The sequence below is a fragment of the Mesoplodon densirostris genome, chromosome X, assembly GCF_025265405.1.
Source record: "Mesoplodon densirostris isolate mMesDen1 chromosome X, mMesDen1 primary haplotype, whole genome shotgun sequence".
Lineage (NCBI taxonomy): Eukaryota > Metazoa > Chordata > Mammalia > Artiodactyla > Ziphiidae > Mesoplodon > Mesoplodon densirostris.
Window position 1 is genome coordinate 41,921,812 of NC_082681.1, and position 19,397 is coordinate 41,941,208.

Here is a 19,397-nt window from a genome sequence, read left to right on the forward strand (position 1 = left end):
CATATTTTAAAGTGGGAAAAATATCTGAATATGTAAATAATTCACCAGTACATGTAAAAGAGCTCAACATCATTAGTCATCAGGGAAATGCAAACTAAAACCAAAATACATTACCTACATACCTACTAAAATTCAAAAATGAAAAAAACTGATAAAACCAAATGTTGGAGAGAATGTGGAACAACTGAAACTTTCATACTATATTGGTTAGAAAATGATACAACCATTTTGGGAAAAGGTCTAGTAATTTCCTTTTTCTATTATTGAGTTAATAGTTGATTTACAATATTATATAAGTTTCAGGTGTACAACATAGTGATTCACAATTTTAAAGGTTATACTCCATTTACAGTTATTATAAAATACTGGCTATATTCTCCCTGTACAATATATCCTTGTAGCTTATTTATTTTATAGTACATAGTAGTTTGTACCTCTTAATCCCAAACCCTATCTTACCCCTCCCCCTTCCCTCTCCCCAATGGTAACCACTCGTTTGTTCTCTATTTCTGTGAGACTGTTTCCTTTTTGTTATATTCACTATTTTGTTTTATTTTTTAGATTCTACATATAAGTCCTATCATACATTATTTGTCTTTCTCTGACTTATTTCACTAAGCATAATACCCTCCAAGTCCATTCATGTTGTTGTAAATGGCACAATTTCATTCCTTTTTATGGCTAAGTAATATTCCATCATATATATGTGCCACATCTTCTTTATCCATTCACCTGTTGACGGGCATTTAGGTTGCTTCCGTGACCTGGCTACTGTAAATAGTGCTGCAGTGAATTCTGGGGTGCATGTGTCATTTTGAACTATGGTTTTCTCTGGATATATGCCCAGGAGTGGGATTGCTGGATCATATGGTAGTTCTACTTGTAGTTTTTTGAGAAACTTCCATACTGTTTTCTACAGTGGGTGTACCAATTTACATTCCTACCAACGATGTACAAGGGTTCCCTGAAAAAGGTCTAGTAGTGTCTTATACAACTAACATGCACCTGTCTTATGACCCAACAATTCTACTCTTAGGTATTTACTCAAGCATAATGAAAGCACATATCCATTAAAAAAAAGTTGTAAAAGAATGTTCTTAAGAGTTTCCCTCATAATAGCCAAACACTTTGACACAGTCCAGGTGTTCATCAACAGAGAATGGATAAACAAACTTTGGTATACTTATACAATGAAATGCTCATTAAAAACAAATAAAGGACTACTGATAAACACAACAACATGAATGAATCTCAAAAACAATAGTCTGAGTGAAGGAAGCCTCACAAAGAAAGTACATGCTGTATCATTCCAAAGGATTTCTAGAACAGGTAGAATTAATTTTTGATGAAAAAAATCATTACCGCATGGTTGCCACTGTGGATGTTGGGGTTAGAACTGAGGAAAGGGGCAAAAGGGAAATTTCTGGGATCATATCTTGATAGGGGTTTGGTTAAACAGGAGTATGCATCTGTTAAAATCCAGAAAATGTACCCTTAAGATTTGCACATTTCATTTTTTTAACATCTTTATTGGAGTATAATTGCTTTACAATGGTGTGTTAGTTTCTGCTGTATAACAAAGTGAATCAGTCATACATATACATACATTCCCATATCTCTTCCCTTTTGCACCTCCCTCCCTCCCACCCTCCCTATCCCACCCCTCTAGGTGGTCACAAAGCACCGAGCTGATCTCCCTGTGCTATGCGGCTGCTTCCCACTAGCTATCTATTTTACATTTGGTAGTGTATCAAAAGAAAAAGAACAACCATAGACATGCATGCTGCAGTATTTAGGGAGAAGTGCATTGCTATTGTGATTTACCTTGAAATGCATTAAAAATAAGTCAACGAAAGGAGAAAGGGATGAAGAAATACGTGACAAATCATGCATAGTAAAATGTTGATAGTAGAATATCAATGGTGGGTATACAGTAGTCACTGTAAAACTTTTTCTACTTTGCTTTATATAAAACATTTTTAAAAATTAAATGTTGGGGGCTTCCCTGGTGGCACAGTGGTTGAGAGTCTGCCTGCCGATGCAGGGGACACGGGTTCGTGCCCTGGTCTGGGAAGATCCCACATGCCGCGGAGCGGCTAGGCCCGTGAGCCATGGCCGCTGAGCCTGTGTGTCCAGAGCCTGTGATCCACAACGGGAGAGGCCACAACAGTGAGAAGCCCGTGTACCGCAAAAAAAAAAAAAAAAAAATTAAATGTTGGCAGAGAGATAAAATGTGAATTGTAGAATCTAGGTGGTAGATAGATGGGTTTTCACTGTACAATTCTTGTTAATTTTTCTGTGTGTTTGAGATTTTTCACAATAAAATGTTTAAAAATCTATACTGAGATAACCTACTTGTTTCCAACAGTTTGGCAAAAATCCAAGAGTTTATCAACATACTCATTTAGCAAGGCTGTGGGGAAACAAGCACACCCATACATTTTTGGGGGGAGTGTAAAAAGGTACAAATGGAGAGGAATCTGTCAATATCTAGAAATGCATTTGCCCTTCCATTCAGAAAACCCATTTTTATTACTCTATTCTAACATTACACCTGTACACACATGAAATAACATGTATGCAAGATTATTCATTGTGGCATTATTTCTAATAAGAAAATATTGCCAAAAACACAGTCTAGCAACTAGCAACTGGTAGAATAAACCATGGCATACCCAAGCAATACAATACTAGGCAACTATTTTAAAAAAATCACAATCTCTATGTACTAACATGGAGGATTCTCTAGAATATAAAGTTAAATGAAATAAATAAAGTGCAAAAGGTAGTACTCTATCTTTTGAGAAAGGTAGGAAATAAAAATATATATGTTCTTCTTTAGCACAGGGAGATCAGCTCGGTGCTTTGTGACCACCTAGAGGGGTGGGATAGGGAGGGTGGGAGGGAGATGCAAGAGGGAGGAGATATGGGGATATATGTATATGTATAGCTGATTCACTTTGTTATAAAGCAGAAACTAACACACCATTGTAAAGCAATTATACTCCAATAAAGATGTTAAACGATATATATATATTCTTATTGACTTGTATTTGTATGAAGGAACACCAGAAGGATAAATAAGTAACTAAAAAATGGCTACATATGGGATGGGGAGGAACATAATGGATGGATATGAGGTAAAGGGAAGACTTTTACAAAAGTGTTACTTCAATACATATATGATTGTATCATCTATACAATGAAATAAAACACAACATATACCAATGGAGGATTAAAAAAAAAGCCATGATAGAGTGGCAGCATGGGCTTTCTAGTTAATTGGGATTATCACCCATAAACTGTCACAACAGTTTCAATTTCTATAAATTTAAAAGCAAATTGAGAATTAGCAACAGCCTCCATACCTTTTGGTCCAGGTAGCCCATCCAAGCCAGCTTGTCCTGGAGGACCTTGAGGTCCTGGGAAACCACGATCCCCTTTTGGACCAAGTATTCCTTTGAAACCTGGGAGTCCTGGAGGCCCAGGTGGCCCAGGTAGACCAAATCCTGGTTCTCCCTTGAGCATACACATGATAAAACACAACAAAAACTCCCATGACTTTCTTGGTGTTTACTGTTTACTATAGAGAATTTAAAGCAGAAAATACAAGATAATAACCCCCCTGCCATGGTAAAGGGAGTAGGATAATTAAATGAAAAGTAATTGGCATGCAGGACAGAACATCTGGAAGGATAGGAAACTGGGCTTAGTAAAACAAATTGAATTATTTGGTCTGGATTCAGGACAAGAAAGAAATAACTGAGACAGCATGAGATTAAAGAACCGAAGTGATGAAATGTGATTACAGACTGGGTACTGTATTAGATGATTATTTTAAATTTGACTAAGTATGATAATAGAACTGTGGGTTTTCTATATAATGTCTGTTTACTTAGAGATGAATACTGAAGTATAGATATTTATAGGTGAAATGACACTATATTGAGATTTGGGTTAAAATACTTCAGCAAAGAAAAAAAGCGTAGATGAAGCAAATATGATAAAATATTGATAATTTGGAATCTGAGTGATGGATATAAGAAAGTTCATTGTATTATTCCTTTTACTTTTGCGTTCATTTGAAAAGGTTAATAATAAAATAAAAACAATCAATAGAGAAGTGATTTTCATGACAACTGTGGCCATGGTCAATTTTTCTTCCCATGGAAAAAAGTTATTGATAGTAATCATAAAAACACAGGAAGTTTAAATTAATTAAACACAGAGAAAATACAGGAACAGTTAGGATAATTACGTACCATGGCAGTTTGCTGAAGACTGACTAAGGAAAATTTTAGATTACCTAAAATGTAGTAAGAGGAATAGAAACCAACTCAAACACAGTACCATTATTAGTACTAAGTCGATAGCAATGATTTGCATTAAGTATCTGGGATGGAATTGGGACAGAGGGGAATGTATGAGAAGTACTTGGCATGATATTCAACACCATTTCAACCAAACATCACACAGACATGGACAGAGATTAAATGGAATGATGGTACTACAGAAAAGCACAGGGGAAACTGATGATTATATTCTCTCATCTCATCTCATCATATAACCAGTCACTCTAAACAGGTTCAGAAACTTCTTTTTTTTGCTTCAATTTGACCCCTTGGACTATTAAAAAGTATTTGGAATTAAATATTTTTAAATAAAAATACAATAAGTTAAGATTTATTTATACAGTGAAGACTTGGGATGATGTCTAAATCAAAATAGAGAAGGCTAAGGAAGGTAGGGGGAATAGAAAAATAAGAAAAAATAAATTAAAAATGTTTCAGACCTTTAGTCCTGGAAAGCCTGGTGGCCCAGAAGGACCTTCTAGACCAATTCTTCCAGGTGTCCCAGGTGCTCCCGGAGGTCCTGGAATTCCAGGAAAACCTGTAAAATTAGAAGCCATTTTTTAATCTCCAAAGAGAAGACACTGTAAGGAAGATACCCAAACTCCCAAACCCACATTTTCACCCTATTCAATCATTCTTAGTGACTACAGTAAGAAGGTAAAACCACAATGACATTCTAGATGACTACTTCAGACTAAGCCTTACAGGTACCTGATATTCTCTCTCAATCACCATATGGTCCCCTATTATTGTCATATAGGGCTAATGTGTGTGGAAGATATGCTCTTCTAAGGAAAATCAAAGCTATTACCAACAAGACACAACTAAAAATAAGGAATGAATCCAACACAAAAATGCAGAGAAACTTTTCTTCTGCTTACATCTGGATACAGTATGATAAAAGACCTGCTACATAATTCTGGAAGTGATCTAAAAACATTTGCAGAAAATAAATAAGGAACCACAAGCTTCAAATGACACATTAAACAAGATGGACTTAATTGATATTTAAGGACATTCCATCCAAAAACAACAGAATACACTTTCCTCTCAAGTGCTCGTGGAACATTCTCCAGGATAGATCATATCTTGGGTCACAAATCAAGCTTCAGTAAATTTAAGAAAATCGAAATTGTACCAAGTATCTTTTCCAACCACAACACTATGAGACTAGATACCAATTACAGGAACAAATCTGTAAAAAATACAAACACATGGATGCTAAACAATATACCACTAAATAACCAAGATATCACTAAAGAAGTCAAAGAGCAAATCAAAAAATACCTAGAAACAAAGGACAATGAAAACACAATGACCCAAAACCTATGGGATGCAGCAAAAGTACCTATAAGAGGGAAGTATATAGCAATACAATCCTACCTCAAGAAACAAGAAAAATCTAAAATAAACAACCTAACATTACATCTAAAGGAATTAGAGAAAGAAGAACAAAAAACCCAAAGTTAGCAGAAGATAAGAAATCATAAAGATCAGATCAGAAATAAATGAAAAAGAAATGAGGCACATAACAGAAACGATCAATAAAACTAAAAGCTGGTTCTTTGAGAAGATAAACAAAATTGACAAACCATTAGCCAGACTCATCAAGAAAAAAAGGGAGAAGACTCAAATCAATAGAATTAGAAATGAAAAAGGAGAAGTAACAACTGACACTGCAGAAATACAAAAGATCATGAGAGATTACTACAAGCAACCATATGCCAATAAAATGGACAAACTGGAAGAAATGGACACATTCTTAGAAAGGCACAACCTTCTGAGACTGAAACAGGAAGAAATAGAAAATATAAACAGACCAATCACAAGCACTGAAATTGAGACTGTGATTAAAAATCTTCCCACAAACAAAAGCCCAGGACCAGATGTCTTCACAGGCGAATTCTTTCAAACATTTAGAGAAGAGCTACTACCTATTCTTCTCAAACTCTTCCAAAATATAACAGAGCGAGGAACCCTCCCAAACTCATTCTACGAGGCCACCATCACACTGATACCAAAACCAGACCAAGATGTCACAAAGAAAGAAAACTACAGGCCAATATCACCAATAACATAGATGCAAAAATTCTCAAAAAAATACTAGCAAACAGAATCCAACAGCACATTAAAGGATCATACAACATGATGAAGTGAGGTTTATCCCAGGAATGCAAGAATACTTCAATATACACAAATCAATCAATGGGATACACCATATTAACAAATTGAAGGAGAAAAACCAGATGATCATCTCAGTAGATGCAGCAAAAGCTTTTGACAAAATTCAACACCCATTAATGATAAAAACCCTCCAGAAAGAAGATACAGAGGGAACCTACCTCAATATAATAAAGCCCATATACGACAAACCCACAGCAAACAACATTCTCAGTGATGAAAAACTAAAAGCATTTCCTAAGATCAGGAACAAGACAAGGTTGTCCACTCTCACCACTATTATTCAACATAGTTTTGGAAGTTTTAGCCACAGCAATTAGAGAAGAAAAAGAAATAAAAGGAATCCAAATGGGAAAAGAAGAAGTAAAGCTGTCACTGTTTGCAGATGACATGATACTATACATAGAGAATCCTAAAGATGTTACCAGAAAACTACTAGAGCTAATCAATGAATGTGGTAAAGGAGCCAGATACAAAATTAATACACAGAAATTTCTTGCCTTCCTATACACGAATGACGAAAAATCTGAAAGAGGAATTAAGGAAACACTCCCATTTACCATTGCAACTAAAAGGATAAAATATCTAGGAATAAACCTACCGAAGGAGACAAAAGACCTGTATGCAGAAAATTATAAGACACTGATGAAAGAAATTAAAGATGATACAAACAGATGGAGAGATATACCATGTCCCTGGATTGGAAGAATCAACACTGTGAAAATGACTATACTACCTAAAGCAATCTACAGACTCAATGCAATCCCTATCAAACTACCACTGGCATTTTTCACAGAACTAGAACAAAAAATTTCACAATTTGTGTGGAAACACTAAAGACCCTGAATAGCCAAAGAGATCTTGAGAAAGAAAAATGGAGCTGGAGGAATCAGGCTCCTGGACTTCACACTATACTACAAAGCTACAGTAATCAACACAGTATGGCACTGGCACAAAAAGAGAAATATAAACCAATGAAACAGGATAGAAAGCCCAGAGATAAACCTACACACATATGGTCACCTTATTTTTGATAAAGGAGGCAAGATAATAAAATGGAGAAAAGACAGCCTCTTCAATAAGTGGTGCTGGGAAAACTGGACAGCTACATGGAAAAGAATGAAATTAGAACACTCCCTAATACCATGCACAAAAATAAACTCAAAATAGATTAAAGACTTAAAGGTAAGGCCAGACACTATAAAACTCTTAGAGGAAAGCATAGGCAGAACCCTCTATGACATAAATCACAGCAAGATCCTTTTTGACCCACCTCCTAGAGAAATGGAAATAAAAACAAAAATAAACAAATGGGACCTAATGAAACTTAAAAGCTTTTGCACAGCAAAGGAGAACATAAAGAAGATGAAAAGACAACCCTCAGAATGGGAGAAAATGTATGCAAATGAAGCAACTGACAAAGGATTAATCTCCAAAATTTATAAGCAGCTCATGCAGCTCAATATCAAAAAAACAAACAACCCAATCCAAAACTGGGCAGAAGACCTAAATAGACATTTCTCCAAAGAAGATATTCAGATCCCCAACAAACACATGAAAGGATGCTCAACATCCCTATCATTAGAGAAATGCAAATCAAAACTACAATGAGGTATCACCTCACACCAGTCAAAATGGCCATCATCAAGAAATCTACAAACAATAAATGCTGGAGAGGGTGTGGAGAAAGGGGAACCTTCTTGCACTGTTGGTGGGAATGTAAATTGATACAGCAACTATGGAGAACAGTATGGAAGTTCCTCAAAAAACTAAAAATAGAACTGCCATATGACCCAGCAATCCCACTACTGGGCATATACCCTGAGAAAACCATAATTCAAAAAGAGTCATGTACCACAATGTTCATTTCAGCACTATTTACAATAGCCAGGACATGGAAACAACCTAAATGTCCATCGACAGATGAATGGATAAAGAAGATGTGGCACATATATACAATGGAATAGTACTCAGCTATAAAAAGGACATGTTTAAACACTGATCTCAGACCAATGCACACTCTTGCCATTCATGAGAAAAGAAATTCTGTGAAGAATAAAGCATAACTGAAGCAACAGCCCTAAAAATTTCAGTAAATCAAGATAATATGATTTAGGATAAAACATTACTTGGATATATGTGTGCAATAAATCTGTTTTCTGTTTAATACAATCCATTCATTTAACAAATATGTATTGAGCGCTTAATATGTGCCAGAGACTTTTCTGAGCCCTGTAAATACAGTTTGAACACAAAAGACAATAATTACTGTGATATTTAAAGCTTGTATATAATTTTTGCATATCTAGGATTTAGATATTTTCTTGTCTGGAATGCTTTACATAAAGACAATGAAACTATAGTACATACATGCTGTGACTTTTCCCTTACATTCTTTATTGCACATAGAAAAAAGTTGCACGAATATACTTTATCTGTTGTGTGAGCTATATCAAAGAATAATATCATACTAACCAGCTAACCTACCTTGCCTCCTACCCAGTCCTACATACCTTTGGGACCAGGTGGTCCAGGAAGCCCGATTCCAGGGATACCTGGTTCTCCTTTGCTACCAGGTATACCTGGTAAGCCTGGCTGGCCTGGGAGTCCAGGTTCACCTACGGAAAAACAGCAGTTTTTTGGAAGTAGCCAAAGAAAGAAACCAACAAGTGTTGAAGACATGGTCAAATAATTTCCTCACATACCTGGAAGACCTACTTCACCATCTCTGCCTGGGTTACCAGGCAAGCCAGGCTTCCCTGGCTGTGTTATGGTCTGACCTGGATCACCTTTAGGACCTAAGAACAAGTGGGAATTAATAGTGAATGGGAAGTGTTCACTTGACTAAAGATCTCCACTAATTAAAACAAAAAGAAAGTACTTACAATCTTCTAAAAATTCAAACTCACAAAAATGTACGAGAAAAACAATCCTATATATATTTTCAAGGAAGATACTAAACAGAAGCATGAAATTTCAAAGAGAAAAGTAGATGACGGTTTTAAGGGTTTCCATGAAGATGGCATCTATAAAAATATTAGGCATCTATAAAAATATTTTCTAAATGTAGGTCAAAAGAAAAATACTTCTTTTTGGTTAACTAGTGGTACTTTAAGGTTTTATGTGTGCAAAGTCCAAGTACAACTACTTCTCATTAATTGAAATAAGAATTTGAAATAGGCTCAGGACAAAGATGGATTTCTTAAACATGACATAAAAAGCACTAACCATGAGAGAGAAAAGGTTGATATATTTGACTACATTCAAATTGACTTCTGTTCATTAAAGACACCATACAGAGAGTGAAAATGGCAAGCCATAGTGAATTAAGATTTTGCAAAATAAATAGCTAATAAAGAACTGATGCAAATAATACACACACACACACACACACACACACACATATATTCCTCCAAATCAATAAGAAAAAGAAACAACCCAAAAGAAAAAATGGTCAAAACACTTGAATAGACATTTCACAAACAGAAATTCAAATAGTCAACAAACATATGTAAAGATGGTAAACATTAATATAATCAGAGAAATATAAAATAAAACTGCCATGAGATATATCACACTCAACAGACTGGCAAAAATGAAAAAGTCTAACAATACAAAATACTTATGAGGATATAGAGCAACAAGAAACCTCTAATACTGCTGGTGGGAGTATAAACTGGTACAACTGCTTTGGACGTAGTTTGGAATTATCTAGTAAAGCTGAAGATGTATTTATTCTATGCCTCAAGAATGCTAATCTTAAGTATATAGCCTAGCCTAGGGATTGGCAAATTTTTTCTGTAAAGGACCAGACAGCATATACTTTAGGCTTTGTGGGCCATCTTGTCTCTGTAGCAACAACAACTCTGTAGTAGTAGTGCAAAAGCAAGCATAAACAATAGTGAATGGCTGTGGATGTGTTCAAATAAAATTTTCATTTATGACAACATGTGGAGGGCCAGAGTTGTAGTTTGCTGATCTCTGTCACAGAGCAGTGTATGCACATGTACACCAGAAATATACATAAAAGAATGCACATAGAAGCATTATTCATAATAGGCCTGAACTATAAATAACCCAACTGTCCATTAACAATAGAATGCATAAAGCAACGGTGATACACACACATACACACACACACAGTGGGATACTGTACAGCAGTGAAAATGAATATGCTATATCCATACACAAAGTTAACATAAAGAATACTTACCCTATGCTTCCATTAATATAACACTCAAAAAGAAGCATAATTAAAGTACTTTGTTTAGGAATACATATCTAGGTGATAAAACTATATATGGAAGGAAATTATGCAAAAGTCAGGACAGTGTTTACCTTTGGAGAAATGGAAGGGGATTATGATCGGAAAGGACAGAGAGAGGAGGATAGGGGTTTTGAGGATGCTGGCAATGTTGTGTTTCTTGACGTGTGTGGTAGTTATGTATGTGTTTCCATTATAATTATTTGTTAAACTTTGCATTATATATATCATGCACATTATATATATCATGCACTTAAAAACAACAACAGTAACAATAAATACAGTCAAAAAATTTAAAGAGAAGCCCCTCTTAAAACGCATGCGTGCACACACACACACACACACACACATTTATGTTTCCCTGCTAAGAAGCTCTGAGAAACCCCAATATAAATGGCGATGGAAACGCAATTCTCATAAAAGGAAGCCAAGAATGGCCAAAAGATAATAAATACATTTCTGCTTGTAAGCACCAAACTAAAAACAAAACAACCATAGTAAACTCACCTGGTATTCCTGGCTGGCCTGGATTTCCTGCTACACCTTGTATGCCTTTTTCACCTGGTGGGCCTGGAGGGCCAAAACCAAGAGGGCCCATAGGCCCCCTATTTCCTGGGAGACCTGGCAAACCTGGGTTCCCAGGGGGACCTCTTTCACCCTTAAAAGCAATTCCACCCTGAAAAGGGAAAAATTTAATACAGAAACATATAGATATAACAGCTATCTGTAGGTTGGTATTACTAAGTACAACTAGAGAAATGATACAGCCATAAATAGTTCTTAAAAACTGCATGAGTGTGTGTTATTATGGGGTGGTATGTGTGATCACTCTACTTATTCATTCTTTTAACAAATAGTTTTGAGTTCCTACTATGTGCCAGGTGCTGGTGATAAAGCAAAGAATAAAAATAGGCAAAAATCTCTGTATTCATGAAGCTTACAGTCAAAAATCTCTGCGTTCATGAAGTCAAGAAGTTTACAGCCTAGCTAACATTTAATAAAATAGCACTTTCTACCTAAATATCCTGGGCTGTGTGTTGTGCACAAAATAAGAATCTACTCATTTATCTTCAATCTGTAGGCTCCATGGCACATTTCACACGGCCATCTACTCACACTAATCTCTAAGCTTACTTTATATAAAAACCAAATTAGTCTTTTGTTGTCCGGTCTAAAAAAAAAACAGACAAGGCTATGTGGGATAAGAAAAGGGGAACCTCACAGTGACCCATAAGCATCTTAACCTCCTGCCTACGTAGTCATAGCAAATATTACTCAATATAGCAGTGGGTTAAGCAGAAAGAATTAATAAAACTACTGAGAAAAGAACTGTAAATAAACCCTATGTAGTCAATAACAATGCACCATTAGTATATATAATCACATTCTTTTAAGCATTGATTACATGTTCATCTCAGCACCAGGCCTATCCTAGGAAACATCACTAACAATTTGACATGACAAAACCAAGAATGTCAAACCAACTCACAGGTTCTCCTTTGGGGCCAGGAAGCCCTGGCAATCCATCCTGTCCAGGGGTGCCAGGTAAACCAGGAAGCCCTGGAGCTCCAGGAGAACCCAAATCTCCTTTGTCACCCTTCATTCCTGGAAAAGTGAGGATGTCACCAGGTTCACCTTTAGGTCCAGGAAAGCCTGGAGCACCTGGAGCTCCTGGTATGCCCTGAGGAGGTGGTGGTGGGGCAATAAAGAGGGGAAAAAGAAGAGAGAGAAAAAGAAACTCGGTTTCTTTTTTTCTAATACTTTCTCCAGTTTATCCCATCAACCTGCCCAATAACATTTAGTGTACCAAGCTATGAGTCAAGTGAGACATGAGTCAGCGAGAGTGAAAGAATCAAATATATCATAATAAAAAAACTAAATTTCTTTTATATATATCCACAAGTGAAAATCAAAGTGTAAATGGGTTTCTTCTACTTCCTTTGTTATATGATATACTCAAAACTTACTGTTAATCCTTTGGGACCGGTTGCACCAGCGTGTCCTTTTTCACCCTTCTGTCCAGGGAAACCAAGAGATCCTAATACACACACACACACACACACACACACACACACACACACACACACAGAGTAATGTGAGCTTTGAGCTTGAAATCCTGACAAAGCTCATATAAAAATCAGCAAGTCAGGAAGTCAAGTTTTAAAATAAGAATGCCAGACTTCCCCAGGGGCGCAGTGGTTAAGAATCTGCCTGCCAATGCACCAATGCAGGGGACACGGGTTCGATCCCTGGTCCGGGAAGATCCCACATGCCGTGGAGCAACTAAGCCCATGAGCCACAACTGCTGAGCCTGAGCTCTAGAGCCTGCGAGCCACAACTACTGAAGCCCACACGCCTAGAGACTGTGGTCCGCAACAAGAGAAGCCACCGCAATGAGAAGCCCACGCACCGAGACGAAGAGTAGCCCCCACTTGCCACAACTAGAGAACGCCCACATGCAGCAATGAAGACCCAACACAGCCAATAAATAAATAAATTAATTAATTAAAAAATAAGAATGCCATTTAATCCCATTTAACAAGTCACATTTTGATTTTTCTATTCTATGCTCTGAGGGTGAGGAGATCATCCTTTCTTTTAGGTAAAGCTAACATTTCCTGGTACATACAGCATTGTATCCTTAGGTATTTCCAATTCCAAAGCCTCTCAGAGCTCGCAGCTACCAAGTACTATGCACAGAAATGCTCTGCTCTTATAACCACCCCATTGCCAAGGTGAGAAGGAGATAAGGACAAAGTCTGTGTATCTTTCTTTGTTCTTACTTAAGCAATTATCCTAGATTCCTACCAGTTCTTTCTTTGGTTTGTCACTCCTGAAAATTTTGTTTATGAGGAAGGATTGGTGCTCAAAGACTAGAGGAAATATTACTAAAGCAGTGCTCTCAAAATGGGTCCCTGGACTAGTTGCATCAGCATCACCTGGGCACTGGTTAGAAATGCTAATTCTTGGGCCCTCCACCCCAGGTCTACCGAATCAGAAATTTGTGTGTGGGGGGGTGCGACCCAGGAATCTGGGATTTAACAAGCCCTCCAAGTAATTCTGATGTGCTCCCAAGTTTGAAAACCACTAGACTGGAAGTACAAGGCTGGATGATTAACTTCTAGGAGCAGCTATAAGTCTTGCTGAAAATCTATTTCCAAACACCAGATGTGTGTTTGGCAGACACACTAGACAGAAAGGTAAGAGACCTGGTATCTATTCTCAGCCCTGACTGACTCAGACATGAAATGTGATTTCAAGAGAAAATAATATTGGGAAACCCCAAGAGGCAGTTGAGTAAGAGTTGTGGGTCTGATGTATATCACATATGTTTCTGATTGGAAATGGGGAAGGAGGAGTTATATATAGAAAGAGGAAGAAAAATATCATATGATATCACTTATATGTGGAATTTACAAACAAGGTACAAATGAACTTATCTACAAAACAGAAACAGAGTTACAGATGAAGAAAACAAACTTATGGCTACAAGGGGGGTAAGGGAGGAGGGGGATAAATTGGGAGACTGGAATTGACATATACACACTACTATACATAAAATAGATAACTAATAAGGACCTACTGTATAGCACAGAGAACTCTACTCAATACTCTGTAATGGCCTATAATGGGAAAAGAATCTAAAGAAGACTGGATATATATATATATATGTATAACTGATTCAATTTGCTGTACACATGAAACTAACACAACATTTAAATCAACTATACTCCAATAATTTTTTTTAAAAAGAAAGAACATTTTAATTTTTTTTAATTTTTAAAAATTAAAAAAAAAATAAAGAGGAATATTGGCAATTGATTGCCAAACTCTGGTAGAAGACCGTTTCTTAATGACAACATGTGATACATCCCAATGACTAGAATCTTGGCCACTGAAAGCCATATTCAGGGGCCAGGTATTATGAACATTTTCCCCAGTTTTCTGGAATAAAGAAGTCTGACTCTGTATAAGTTATTTTCCTCACCATATGGAAAATAAGGAAGATATTTTTCCTGGAGTAATACTGTCAAAATTCTTTAATAGAAAATGTTGGTAGCTTCAGCTACTGGGAACAAGAGCAAAATTTATTTCATAGCAGGTAGTGACATTTCATATTTAATTATTTATGGATGTGAGTGCCTAGCCATAAAATGAGAAACTGGCATCATTTAAAACTATAAGCTCACTAATATCTAGCCAAGAAATATTCTTAAGGTTGCCCTGAGGAAGATTGTTTTACCTGGGGGACCTGGAAGTCCTGGCAAACCAGGTTCACCTGGAGGCCCTGAAACACCAGTTCCAATACAGTTGAAGCAGGTGTCACCTTTGTCACCTAGAGAAAACCATAATAAAAAACAAATTTTACTTGAAGTGGTACATATATCTTCTTTAGATAGGTTCTAAAGAAGTTAGCACTAAGGGATAATACTCCTACCTAACAGTGTAGCTGGAGAAGCCTATATCTAAAATCAATTTACTTGATAAATATTTACTGAGCACCTACTATGTGCCAAGCACTGTTCGAGGAGTTTGTAATACATTGATAAACAAAACAGACAAAATCCATACCTTCACAGTGTTTACATTCTACCAGTGGCTGGGTAAGAGAAATTGGATGTGCTTAGGGGTGGGTGGCAGGTTGCAATTTTAAATAGGGTGGTTAGGATAAGACCTCATTGAGAAGATGACACGTGATTAAAAAAACTTAAAGGACATGGCACGTGCATAATGACTGTAGAGCAGTCCAGGTAGAAAGAGTAGCCATGTTTGGCATATAGAAGGAACATAAAGGAGAACAGATTGTGGGAGCACAGTGAGGAAGGGGAACCAGGTCAGACAGTTAACAGGTTATAACAAGTGGCATATCATAAAATATCACATAGGCCACCACAAAGACTGTGGCTTTTACTGTGAGTGAAATGAGAATCTAGGAGAAGAAATTAAACAGAAAAGCAACATGATATGACTTAAGTTTTAAAAGGATGACTTTGGTTGCTATGTTAATATAATCTAAGTACAAGGATCGAAACAGAGTAACCACATAAGTGGCTACTGCTGAAGTGATCTAGGAGAGATAGTAGCTCATTCCAGAGTGACAGCAATGAACATGATGAGAATTGGTTAGATTCTGGACATTTTTGAAAGTAGAGCCAATAGGGTATTCTCATGGATCACATATAGAATGCAAAAGAAAAAGGGAATCAAGGACGACTCCATGGCAGATCAAAGGTCGAAATGTAAAAGGCAAAAACGATAAAGCTTTTAGAAGAAAACATAGAGGAATATCATCAGGTCCTTGGGATAAGCAAAGATTTCTAAAACAGAACATAAATAGCACTAACCATAAAAGAGGACATTAATAATTTGACTTATTTTAATTAACAACTTCTGTTCAAGAAAAGACATGAGTAAAAAAGCAAGTTGCAGAATGGGAGGATATATTTGTGATACATATATCCAACAACCCAATTAAAATAGAAAAAGATAGGTACTTTACAAAAAGAATGTACAGACTATAAGAAAAGCGGCTCAGCATCAATAAGTTGTGAGGGAAATGGAAACTAAATAAATCCTCTTTGTAAAATGGTTTGGTAAGATGGCGGAAGAGTAAGATGCGGAGATCACCTTCCTCCCCACGGATACATCAGAAATACAGCTACACGTGGAACAACTCCTACAGAACACCTACTGAACGCCGGCAGAAGACCCCAGACCTCCCAAAAGGCAAGAAACTCCCCACATACCTGGGTAGGGCAAAGCGGAGAGATCCCTGCACAGAGGATTGGTGCCGAGCAGCACTCACCAGCCCGAGAGGCTTGTCTGCTCGCCCGCCAGGGCGGGCGGCGCTGGAAGCTGAAGCTCGGGCTTCGGTCAGAGCGTAAGGAGAGGACTGGGGCTGGCGGCGAGAACACAGCCTGAAGGGGGCTAATGTGCCACAGCTAGCCGGGAGGGAGTCCTGGAAAACTCTGGAGCTGCCGAAGAGGCAGGAGACTTTTTCTTCCCTCTTGGTTTCCTGGTGCGCGAGGAGAGGGAATTAAGAGCGCTGCTTAAAGGGGCTCCACAGACGGGCGCGAGTCGCGACTGAAAGCACGGAGCCCAGTGACGGGCGTGGGACACTGGGGCTGCTGCTGCCGCCGCCAAGAAGCCTGTGTGCGAGCGCAGGTCACTGTCCACACCGCCCTTCCGGGAGCCTGTGCTGCCCGCCACTGCCGGGGTCCCGGGATCCAGGGGCAGCTTCCCTGGGAGAACGCACAGCGCGCCTCGGGCTGGTGCAACGTCACGCCGACCTCTGCCACTGCAGGCTTGCCCCGCACTCCGTGCCCCTCCCTCCCGCCTGGCTTGAGTGAGCCAGAGTCCCCGAAGAGGCTGCTCCTTTAACCCTGTCCTGTTTGAGCGAAGAACAGACGCCCTCCGGAGACCTACACACAGAGGCGGGGCCAAATCCAAAGCTGAGACCCAGGAGCTGTGAGAACAAAGAAGAGAAAGGGAAACCTCTCCCAGCAGCCTCAGAAGCAGCGGATTAAAGCTCCACAATCAACTTGATGTACCCTGCATCTGTGTAATATATGAATAGACAACAAATCATCCCAAATTGAGGAGCCAGGAGTCAGTGCTGTGCCTCTGAGGTGGGAGAGCCAACTTCAGGACACTGGTCCACAAGAGACCTCCCAGCTCCACATAATATCAAACGGCAAAAATCTTCCAGAGATCTCCATCTCAACACCAGCATGCAGCTTCACTCAACGACCAGCAAGCTACAGTGCTGGACACCCTATGCCAAACAACTAGCAAGACAGGAACACAACACCACCCATTAGCAGAGAGGCGGCCTAAAATCATAAAAAGTCCGCAGACACCCCAAAACACACCACCAGACGTGGACCTGCCCACCTGAAAGACAAGATCCAGCCTCATCCACCAGAACACAGGCACTAGTCCCCTCCACCAGGAAGCCTACACAACCCACTAAACCAACCTTAGCCACTGGGGACAGACACCAAAAACAACGGGAACTACGAACCTGCAGCCTGCAAAAAGGAGACCCCAAACACAGTAACATAAGCAAAATGAGAAGACAGAAAAACACACAGCAGGAGAAGGAGCAAGATAAAAACCCACCAGACCTAACAAATGAAGAGGTAATAGGCAGTCTACCTGAAAAAGAATTCAGAATAATGATGGTAAAGATGATCCAAGATTCTATTTCCAAGATCCAAAATCTTGGAAATAGAATAGACAAAATGCAAGAAACAGTTAACAAGGACCTAGAAGAACTAAAGATGAATCAAGCATCGATTAAAAACACAATAAATGAAATGAAAAATACTCTAGATGGGATCAATAGCAGAATAACTGAGGTAGAAGAACGGATCAGTGAGGTGGAAGATAAAATAGTGGAAATAACTGCTGCAGAGCAAAATAAAGAAAAAAGAATGAAAAGAACAGAGGACAGTCTCAGAGACCTCTGGGACAACATTAAACGCACCAACATTCGAATGATAGGGGTTCCAGAAGAAGAAGAGAAAAAGAAAGGGACTGAGAAAATATTTGAAGAGATTATAGTTGAAAACTTCCCTAATATGGGAAAGGAAATAGTTAATCAAGTCCAGGAGGCACAGAGAGTCCCATACAGAATAAATCCAAGGAGAAATATGCCAAGACACATATTAATCAAACTGTCAAAAATTAAACACAAAGAAATCATATTAAAAGCAGCAAGGCAAAAACAACAAATAACACACAAGGGAATCCCCATCAGGATAACAGCTGATCTCTCAGCAGAAACTCTACAAGCCGGAAGGGAGTGGCAGGACATAATTAAAGTGATGAAGGAGAGAAACCTGCAACCAAGATTACTCTACCCAGCAAGGATCTCATTCAGATTTGATGGAGAAATTAAAAGGTTTACAGACAAGCAAAAGCTGAGAGAGTTCAGCACCACCAAACCAGCTTTACAACAAATGCTAAAGGAACTTCTCTAGGCAAGAAACACAACAGAAGGAAAAGACCTACAATAACGAACCCAAAACAATTAAGAAAATGGGAATAGGAACATACATATCGATAATTACCTTAAATGTAAATGGACTAAATGCTCCCACCAAAAGACACAGATTGGCTGAATGGATACAAAAACAAGACCCATATATATGCTGTCTACAAGAGACCCACTTCAGACCTAGAGACACATAGAGACTGAAAGTAAGGGGATGGAAAAAGATATTCCAGGCAAATGGAAACCAAAAGAAAGCTGGAGTAGCAATTCTCATATCAGACAAAATAGACTTTAAAATAAAGACTACTAGAAGAGACAAAGAAGGACAATACATAATGATCAAGGGATCGATCCAAGAAGAAGATATAACAATTGTAAATATTTATGCACCCAACATAGGAGCACCTCAATACATAAGGGAAATATTAACAGCCATAAAAGGAGAAATCGACAGTAACACAATCATAGTAGGGGACTTTAACACCCCACTTTCACCAATGGACAGATCATCCAAAATGAAAATAAATAAGGAAACACAAGCTTTAAATGATACATTAAACAAGATGGACTTAATTGATATTTATAGGACATTCCATCCAAA

The 19,397-nt window shown here is 38.1% G+C and overlaps 1 protein-coding gene across 2 annotated transcripts in view; it reads right to left on the reverse strand.

Annotated features, from left to right (window-relative positions):
• Positions 1-19,397, reverse strand: part of COL4A5 (collagen type IV alpha 5 chain) — a 237,857-nt gene that overhangs the window by 66,233 nt on the left and 152,227 nt on the right. For both annotated transcript variants that reach the window (XM_060088071.1, XM_060088072.1), the window contains exons 22-29: positions 15,041-15,133; positions 12,765-12,835; positions 12,287-12,478; positions 11,305-11,473; positions 9,239-9,331; positions 9,047-9,151; positions 4,793-4,890; positions 3,369-3,519 (exon numbers count right to left, since the gene is read on the reverse strand). In XM_060088071.1, coding sequence (XP_059944054.1) covers positions 3,369-3,519; positions 4,793-4,890; positions 9,047-9,151; positions 9,239-9,331; positions 11,305-11,473; positions 12,287-12,478; positions 12,765-12,835; positions 15,041-15,133 — 972 coding nt within the window. The remainder of the gene's footprint in view (positions 1-3,368; positions 3,520-4,792; positions 4,891-9,046; positions 9,152-9,238; positions 9,332-11,304; positions 11,474-12,286; positions 12,479-12,764; positions 12,836-15,040; positions 15,134-19,397) is intronic.